The sequence below is a fragment of the Acanthisitta chloris genome, unplaced genomic scaffold (genome assembly GCF_000695815.1).
Source record: "Acanthisitta chloris isolate BGI_N310 unplaced genomic scaffold, ASM69581v1 scaffold31122, whole genome shotgun sequence".
NCBI lineage: Eukaryota > Metazoa > Chordata > Aves > Passeriformes > Acanthisittidae > Acanthisitta > Acanthisitta chloris.
In genome coordinates, this window is record NW_008659271.1 from 24171 (window position 1) to 34385 (window position 10215).

The 10215-nt window shown below is 36.4% G+C and overlaps 1 protein-coding gene across 2 annotated transcripts in view; it reads left to right on the top strand.

The window, feature by feature from the left end:
• Window positions 1–8660, top strand: part of USP33 (ubiquitin specific peptidase 33) — a 31521-nt gene extending 22861 nt beyond the window's left edge. Inside the window, exons 18-23 of one of the 2 annotated variants that reach the window (XM_009069344.1) lie at window positions 1457–1626; window positions 2209–2290; window positions 3692–3800; window positions 4645–4747; window positions 5509–5577; window positions 7883–8660. In XM_009069344.1, coding sequence (XP_009067592.1) covers window positions 1457–1626; window positions 2209–2290; window positions 3692–3800; window positions 4645–4747; window positions 5509–5577; window positions 7883–8040 — 691 coding nt within the window. In that variant the 3' untranslated portion in view covers window positions 8041–8660. Of the gene's footprint in view, window positions 1–1456; window positions 1627–2208; window positions 2291–3691; window positions 3813–4644; window positions 4748–5508; window positions 5578–7882 lie in introns of those variants that run through there. The other variant, XM_009069342.1, reaches the window with a different exon arrangement.
• Window positions 8661–10215: the final 1555 nt, after the last annotated feature.

The window sequence follows — 10215 nt, forward strand, 5'->3', positions numbered from 1 at the left end:
AGGAATTCTGCACAAGGGGAGGTTTTACACACAGACTCTTAACGGTTAAAGCTCTAAAGAGAATTGTGAAAAGTCTTTAGCAGATGGGATGTGGAACAACAGAGGTTTTACTGTGTTGTAATTTAATTTCAGGGAATTTGTAGGCTGGTCTGTTCCTGAAAGTTGAAATGAAATGTGAGAAGTTATGTTGTTATCACCTTCAGTCTATAAGGAATTTTTGTACTTGAAATAATAAAAGCAACCTAATTCAGTTTTCAAATTTTTGGCACTGAGATTAAATTTTCACTAGAAGTTGACTGCAAAATACATTGGATCATGGTTGTACAAGAAAGGAGATGTGTTGTGAGAATGTTTTAACTTCCATTAGGAGCACTCTCACCTGCCACTGTCTGAGCTAAACCCGAGCCTGACTCAGTAGGTCTTTTAAATGGAATTTGGAAGTCATGCTGTATTGCCAAGGCAGAACACTGCATCTTTGATTGTGGGAGAACATTCAAATAACCAATCAAAGAATAGCATTCATAGAATTTGCTTTTTAAAAAGAATATACCCACAAAAGACTATCACACATGGAAAAAAGATGTTCTTTCAGCACATTTTAGAAAGCTTAGTGGAGATATGTGCACATTTTTAAATTACAGCTGGAAAGGGAACTTGAATTTAATTTTCAGACTTTCAAGGTTTTTGTTAAATAATTTTGATTCATAGCATTTGGTTTTTCCTGCTGTTTTAATCTTGTTTGGCTGTGCTATAAATAACCTTGTTGCTAGAGCCATTAAATGTACCTGAAGCTTTTCTGTTAGCTATTGGAGTCAACTTTCACGCCATAACTTAACTGAGGTGACCCAGCTTTTGTGTGATGCTGAGTCAAGTTTCTGTTCAGAGTTTTGGTGGCTGGAATGAAAGGTTCAAACCTGCTTTTGGAGAAGAGAGATTATATTCAATCCATACAGGAGAGTAGAGTTACTTCTAGTTGTAAAGCAGCAACAGTTTCAATGAGAGAAGTAGGGGATAGAGGAAAAGTAGGGAAATTACCTGATCTACTTACTGCGTGACCTTACCTTACTTGTGTAGGTAAGTAAGGAACATCTGCCCAAGGAGATTACAAAGCTTTACCTCGGAAGATACATAGAGGAAATGGGCAGATGGGCACAGCCCTTCTCCTCCTGTGCTATACCACATCAGCAGTACAGTCTGCTATCTCTCCTCCAGTCCAGCTCTTTGCTTTCTCAGGCTGGTGGTTTGAGTGGGACCTGTCAGGGGTCTTTGGGTTGCTGAACTAAGCAGGCTGAAATTTTTTTGTAAGCATGATAACACCTGTGCTGTTGTCAGAACTAAGGACAGGCACAGGTTTAGGCAGTGCGAGCAGTGTTCACTGCCCTTCCTGCTGTGCACTGACTGTACTGACTGGTGACTGATACATAGATTTGTTCAATGATTTCTGGTTTGGTAATAGAAAGAGCAGTGAAGAAGCACAGAGGGAGAGACGGAGGATATCAAGCCTACTGAATATGATGGAGCCAAGTCTTCTGCAGTTCTATGTTTCCAGACAGTGGTTGAATAAATTCAAGACTTTTGCAGAGCCAGGACCAATTTCAAATAATGACTTCCTGTGTGTGCATGGAGGTGAGACTGCAGCTGAGAATCAATTAAAAATAACATGTCAACTTCTGGTTATAATAGGAATGTACACTTGTTTTAATTAAAGGAATTTGACTATAGTAAGCTCATAACTTCTTAGGCAAATTAGAACCATAATTTCTAAATAATTTGTCTTCTTTTAGTAGCTGACTAATCGGAAGTGATACTGTGTGAAGTGATCCTATTTTTTTCTCTGCAAATTTGATTTTGTTTATGAACTTTACATGCATAAACAAAATATTTAATCACTCTTTAACATTTAAATTGTATACCTTAAGAAGCTTTTTGAAATCAGTATCCAGAAAGGACTGTACCCCTTTTGGCCATTCATGTAATTTGCTTCTGCTTCTTACAAGCTTTTCAGCCTCATAAAAGGCTAAAATTAGAGTGGTCTCTAAATGCAGTAATAGATTATACTGTGGTAAAACTTGTTTCATACGATTTCTCTGAATTCACTGAAAAGTACTTCTTATATATTTAGGGGTTTCTAACAGATTCCTCCCCCTCACTAAAATCCACAAGCCTTTTCTATTGTGTAGCTTTTTGGTTGGTTTTTTCTCTCTGCAGGTGTTCCTCCACACAAAGCTAACTTCATAGAGGACTTAGTTGTAATGCTACCTCAAAATATATGGGATAATCTGTACAGTAGGTAAGTTTTGAACTGTAAATGAAAAAAATCTGGTGATACGGTTTAGGAGCAAATATGTGCCAAGCAGTAACGTCAGACTGTAGAATTAGTGGCTCAGGGGAAAAAAAATATTCTAGGCACAAAACTAAATGAAGGGATTGCAAAGGAATGATTTACATAGTTTTCCTGTGCAAAGTAATGCCAGAAACCTACACAGAGTAGTGTGTTACTGGGGTAATACTTCAGTATTAAACCAATAAACATGTATGGTATGTACAAAATAACACAAAGTAGGTCAGCAAAACCAGACTTTGCAAGAGGTATTTTGAAAGAGCTCTCTGTATCAGCTTCCTGCTCCCTTGTTGGCTGGAGACAGCTTTTCTTTTATGTTGGCTTTGAATCCATAGCCTCAGCTGCCAGTGCTGCTTCAAAGTAACTTATATCTAAGCATTCCTTATAACTACCCCACACTTTCTAATGTGGGTCAGATTTAAGTGCTTGAAAAGGAGGAATTTTTAACAAGCTATGTCTCCCTTTAAAGTAACAAAAAGCTGCAGAAGAGCTTTCCTGATGACCTTAAAGACTCTGTATTGCACTTGTATTAAATATTTTTCGCTGTTAATTTCCTGCCATCTAAACACTATAGCTAAAAGGTTGAGGCTGTGTTTTGTTGTCGTTTTAAAGTTTCAATGGATACAAATGAAAAATAGAAACAAAGCTATTTCCAGTTTGTTTCCACTTCCCTCTATGTACTGAATTTTTCTTCCAGCTGATGAAGGCATTATCCAGTTTCTGTGTGCAAAAACATTTGTTAAATTTGAAGGAAAACGTTGATTTCCTTTCTTTATAAATACCTTTAACAAGATGTCAAACTGAAATCATTTGACAGGGAAGTACCAGATATAATGGGTTCCTCTAGATTTGAGAGTAATCTGTTAGGTGGAAAAGGGATATAAATTGTTATTGCTAAATATTTGGCTGTTCTGTCTGGCTTCCTGACTGGCACAGGCACTTTCAACACAGAGTAATTCTGAAACAACCATGTTCTGCTGTTTGTCTTGCTGTTATCTGGGATTTATGGGAGTGTACCATGGCTGCAGTGGGTGAGAATTTAGCCTGAGGAAGGCAAGTATAATGGAAGCTGTTCTTTCCATAGTCAAGTCTTTTGCAGTATGTAATACAACAGAGTTTGAGATGGTTTGTACTGGCTTGAGGCAGTCAGAATTTGGAAGATCGTTGTTTTAGGATGGAGTACAAAACATTACTAGGACAATAAATGATGACTTTTGTGGATTGGTGTGGCCAGTGTGTATCAGACTATTGTTGCATTGTAAGAAACTGACATTTGTGATGTCTACAGGTGCATGGTCTTTTCTGTGTGATTTTCCACAAGGTTAATGTTTTTTTTTACCTCTACTGCAGATATGGAGGAGGACCAGCTGTTAACCATCTGTATGTTTGTCACACCTGCCAAATAGAGTCTGAAAGAATTGAAAAAAGAAGGAAAAATGAATTGGAAATGTTTATTCGGGTAAAAAAGTAAACACTTATTCATTCTGCTTTTTGACATCACCTGATACTCAGGACTTGAACTAAGGGATTACCAGAACTGCACAGAGGATTCCTGTAACAAATGAACTTTATTAAGTATCTGTATACTTATTTATCTACAATCCCTTCTTTCCTGATGGCAGCAGTAATGTTCTTGTGATATCCCAGACAACTGCTTATATGGAAATGTACTTAGAGGAAATATTTGTAATGATACAGCTAATAGTTTTAAAGGATTGGAGTGACATCAAGAAAAAGGGGACTTCTTTCATGTTTCTTGGTGACATTGTGAAAAGATCTGTAAGTCATTAAAAGTCTCAGTGCACTGGTTCACTGTGCCTTGCTTGGAATTCTACTGCCATCTGCTCAAAATACTAGGGGAAAACCAAACATAGATGAAGGTACAGTCCATCATGCAAAGAATCTTCCATAAAATTGTGGAGAAAATCATACAAAACACTGTTTTATTTTACAAAAGTAAGTTTTCTCCTTTCTGTTGCTACTTGAAAATTCAGCCTTCACAGTAGTTATCCAGTAGTGTAAGTGGGTAAGCAGTGGTGTTGAAGAAGAACTTGTTGTTGTTTTCAGGAAAAAGAAATAATTCTCAGCTATGTAATAAATCATTTTTTGATATGAAGGATACCACTGCATCAAAATGTCACCTTGGGAATTCTCCAGGTGCTTACTATTCTGATAGTAATTTTCAAGATGTTCTGTAGCAGTATAATACACGGTTAATAATCACAGTGGTTAAAAGAATTCAGTAGTTTAAAAAAAAAAAAACTAGGCAGAAACCCACAGATTTATTTTTTTTTCCCTTTCAGCTTAATAGAGCATTCCAAGAAGAAGAATCTCCATCAACATTTTACTGCATCAGTATGCACTGGTTCAGAGAATGGGAAGGATTTGTAAAGGGTAAAGACAGTGGTAAGTTGTGCTCCATTTCAGAATACAGGTAATCTTTTGGGGTTTGTTGTCATGGAGTGGTACTGTTTCAGTAAATTGTTTCTGCTTTGGTAGAAGACTGTAGGAAGGACAGATAGAGAAGGCAACAAAAGCTCTTAAACATCTAAGACATAGGTTTTGTAGGTTACAAATACATCCAGGAACCAAATTACAGAATATAGTAAAACAATTCACAGCAATTGGAGTAGTTGTGGGAAGAATGTCATTTGTTTGCAGGGGCTTTACTTTTGGCAGCAGCAGGAAAATTTGATCTAAGTACAAGGAGGGGTGGATTTTGGTGTGCAGACTGATAGATAGTGCTGCAACTTCTGGAGGAAAGGTGACCTCATTGTCACAACCTAAAGTCATAGATAACTCAGCAACCATAATAATAATGTCACTTAAGCTCACTTTAGGTGCCTCTAAAGTTTTGAAATTGAAACGCTGATAAAATGTTCTACAAACTTATCTTGAGTGTGCTCTAGGACAACTTTGCTAGGGGTAAGAATTAGGATTGATTTGGGTTTTATGTTGCTTGAAGACTTACTGTAATCATGAGTGCTTTGAAAAACTTGCTTTTAATTAAAAATCTGATTAGCTTTTAACAGCTTAGAACATACTGTTAAGAAGTACAAGAACAAGCAGTATCAAACGAGCTATTTCTCCTTTCTTTTGGAAATAGAACCTCCAACTGCTGTTTGTTTTCAGCTCTCTCAATTTTAATCATTTTTCTGTCACACCAGATCCTCCTGGTCCCATAGATAACGCTAAGATAGCAGTAACAAAATGTGGAAATGCTGTGCTAAAACAAGGTAGGTGTCCAATACTGCTGCAGCTTTGGGCTCTTTATATATTTGCTGAAGTCTGGAAAACTTATTATGGGTTTGTTTTTGGTTTTTTTACTGTTACCACAAAATGGCAGTTTCTAGTGAATCTGTGTTGTGCCCATTTTTGGGGAAGCAGCTTAAAGTAAAGAATTAGTGTCTATAATAGACTAATGCAAGGGCAGATGAGAATGTAGGAGGTGTAGAGTAACTTGAAAATAGTGAAAATGTGCTTTGGCTTTTTATCACTTGGTTTGATTGGGGTTTTCTTCACATAAATCTGGAGACTGTGAGTTACTTGAATCTTGAAACCTAATTTGAATAGAATAGTGACTTCTGACAGAGGGAAATAAACCACTGTAAATAAAAGCTGCTGCACATTTTTCTGCAAGTTGATACTGTACATTGCGGATTAACAAAGTTTTTGCAAAGATAAATGTTTATTTGTTGTTCTTCACAGTCAGATGCTAAATACCATTTATTTAAACTTTGTATGTACAGAAAAAAAATTCTGATAGGGCATTCTTTATGAAGACTTTAGACCTCCTATGAATGTTTAGATTCATTGTCAGCTTAAAAGAACAATTTACGGCATTAAGATGAACATATTTTTACTGGATTTTTTTCCTCAATTTAGCTTAATGCTTCAGCATACAGTGAACCTACCAATAAACCTAACATAAACTCCACCAACTGGAGAATGCCAAGGATGTATTAAAAAGGAATGAGTTTCGCAGTACATTTTAATGATTTAAGCACTGATGTAGAATTCAAATACAAGATATAAAGCATTTGACTGATTTGTAACACAAAAAAAAAAGTCACTTTAGAATCAATAATTGATAGCAAATTGTCAGTTTTTGGCTTATCTTAAGCTACATTGATTCATATTAGAACTTGGGTAGAAATAATGAATAGGCAGTGGAAAATTTCTCTCTTCAGCCATGTGAGGTGGGAATGGCCCTAAATAGTGTACAGTATTGTGTACTTCTGTGATCTAGTGGTCCTGATCCCAGTGCCTTAGTTCACTGTGCCTGTTCAGTTAAACCTGACCATCTGGAATCCAGATAAGGGAGTGAAGATGTACTTCTGTGCCTACTGAAATGGAGTTGTTTCTTGAGAATCTGAACCTAAAAGAGCAGGAGTTGAGGCATAACATCGTTAGTACTGGCACGGGATCTGCATCATGACTTGCAGCTGAACCTTTGCATGGTTGAGTTAGTGTAGGTAAACAAACTCTTTGTACCCTTCCTCTTTGGAAACTTGATCTTTTTTTGGATCAAGTACAGTAGTAGGTACCAGCAGAGCAGGTACTGAGGACAGAGGAGTACTGGAGGTGGAGGGACAAGTCTCCTTGTTAGAGCACTGCTTGCTTCTTTTTCTTTGTGGTTTTTTTTTTCCCAAGTATGAGGGTGCTGAAATTAGGTTAACAAGATAGATTAATAGTATGTAATCAGGATAATGGGGGAAACTTGCTGTGGGGCAGGTTTTGATTTGCTTAAGGAAGAGAGGATTTGTTCTTGTAGAACACAAATGTGACCTCTCTGCCTGTGTTAGTGTGAAGCAATCACTCCAATTGTATCAGACAGGATCCTTGTGTTAAAACCTAGAGGGGAGGTGGCTGATGTTTCCTTGTCCTTTGCCACCGTAAAAAGCTACGGAAAATCAGAAATGCTTGTTGGTTGCTGACTTGAGACAGGAGACAGACCTCTGGCCAGAGGAATGGAATCATAAACAAAGACTTTAATCAGTGAACGAAAAGAAATCAGGCTGACCCATCAGTGCTGCATACAAGGAGCATTAGTGGGGCTGTTATTATCTTGATTATAGTGCTTTCTCTCTGGGGTTCTGAGAGTTTCACCATGGTTCTCATTCTTTATTATCAATATCAATTTCTCTAATGAAATAATAATCTGGAGTCATGAACTTTACTCTGTAATTGATGGGACTGCATGTCCTTATAGTAATAGGAATGGTTGTTCCCTGAGTATCAAGAGCTACCAGTTGTCAGCTTGATGGCTAAATATCAGATAAGATGTTTATCATAAAATTTTCATGTGTTTTATGCTTGAGGCATGTTAAGTACTGCATAATTTAGAGCAGGCAGTTGTAAGAATCAAGAAGTATAAAATTCACACAAAATAGGTAACTGGGTTTGGCAGTTGGTGCAAGATAAAGGACAAAGGCAGCTTACAGTTTTACATTTCAGTCTATATTCTCTTGTATCTGTTATGGGCTTAAATCATGAAGGAGTTATTCTAAACAATAATTAAAATTTTTTAAATGTTTTCAGGTGCAGATTCTGGACAAATATCTGAAGAAACATGGAATTTTCTTCAGTCGATCTATGGTGGAGGTCCAGAGATTATACTCAGACCACCTGTTCCTCCAGTAGAACCTGATATATTGCAAACAGAGGAGAAGATTGAATTAGAAACTCATGGTCTGTAGCTATTGAGAAAAAGATGAATGTGTAAGGAATCCAGCTTCCTTGCAAAATGCCCAAAACACATTCCTAAAAGTTTTATTCTCTTATGTCTGTTGGAGGCACAGCTCACTGGGCATTACATTAACTACAGAATAGTAAGTTGAAATATGTATTACAATTTGTTTGAATAGAGGCTGTTTCTCTGTTTTGGAAGGCATGTGGTTTGTACATTTTGGAATGTTTGGTCAATGGAAAAAAAATGTAATTTCTGAATTTTTTGCTATAAGTCAAAATCCTGTTATACCCTTCGACTTGAAAAACAGGGACAAATTTAGAGATGTTCAGTAACCCTTCTGATTCCTGATTGGGCTTCTGATATCTACAAACTTTTGCCTGTCTTAATTGTACAGTCCTGACAAGCATAGGTGTATGAGGAGTATATTTTAAGTGGACTGCAATGAATGATAAAGAAAAAGGATGTTCTTTTCCTAAATGCTCAGGAAAAAAATTGTCACTTATTTTGCACTGTAAGTATATGAAATGGGTAGTATATAACATCCAAATACTTATTGTATTTGAATGGATCAAACATTAGTGTAGACTGAATATTGTTTTAGTCAGCCAATGTAATAACTTATTGCCTACAAATTTTACATCTTACTATAGTCTTCTGTAACTCTATAAACCTGGCTAGTGTCTTCAATAGTATATGTGGCGAAAAGATTTAGTCTTCTCTAGGGTAACATTTGAGAGCATGAAGTGTGAAATGTAAAATTATTATGGACATGAGTGATATAAATTTCAGAAAATTAAATTGTCTGGTCTCTTGAATTACATTGATAAGCATTTCCATTTGAAGGGTTTTATTGCACTGTTAAAAATTTGCATTGGCATGATGACCTATAATGTCAGAAGCTGGATAAGATGTATATATTGCAAAACTTTATTGAATGATTCATATTGGAATGCAGAATGGCACTTGCTCATGTTTTGCCTCATATTGTTACCAAATAAGCAGCATTATTCAATAATGGATCAATAAAAAAAGAAAAAACCCTGTGGAATAGGCAGAGGGAGCTTTCCTAAATGTTTTACATTTCCTATATAAATACAAAAACTTTTGAAGTAGTGCCCTGGTACTGCTTTCACACCCATACAAATATATTTCTTGACTACTTTATGTTTAGACAACGATGTTGACATTTCTAGCTCCAAAGTAAGAAAATGCTGACATAACATTATTCTGGATAATTTTATATCTAGTATAAAATTAAAATGGTTTGGAACTTTGTGAAGCACTTAAAGCTGTTCTGGAACTTGCTGACCTCAGCCTGTAAAAAAGATTGGTCTAGCTTCCCACCTCCATTTTTTGTCCTTTTTGTCATAATAGGATGACTAAACTAAACTTGGATTTACACTGTCTTATTTTAACTTTTTCTTTTTTTGCTAAATTTTTATAGCATTTGAGATTCTCTAACATCCTAAAGCTCAATAACAATGAATAGAAGAATTTTTCCTACATGATGTTCTTAATTGGAAACTTGCAGAATATTTTCTTGGTTAAACCAAACAAATATCGTTATGGTGATCAAGTGTATGAATTTATTCAATAATTTCATTAATAGTCTGGATGGTGGGACAGACTGGCCCTGTAAAATCTGCAAGAGAAAAATGGATTGTGTTAGGGCACATTAGCTTGTCAGGGAATGAAGCAGTTCTGTGCTAAGAATTCTGGGTATTATAGGAGATCTGATTAAGAGTTAAAGTCCAGTGATACCAAAACAAAACCTGTTCTGGGTAATAGGAACAAAGGCATCAGATGTCGAGGCACAGGAGGTAATTATTCTGCTCTACTTGGTGCTGTGCTTGTTGTGAGATCTCATCTGTACTGCTCCCAGTTTTGAATGCTATATGATGATAAATGCAAGTTGAGGAGAGGTTATTCCAGGTAAAAGCAAGAAGACTCCGTGTTAAAATCGAAATTTTCTCATTTAAAAGAATGCTGAACATGCAGTATGTAAAGAATTGCTGGATAATGCTGAACAGTTTGCCTGAGATGAGCAGAGGTATTTACCTGAGGTTTAGCAATGGTGAGTTGTGCTGGGTTTAGGAAGCCTGTTAGAAATTTAGGTATCTTCTAGCATTGTCGTCAGTCTTTTCCACTGGGTGTCTGGGAATCCATAGTCAAACATAATCTG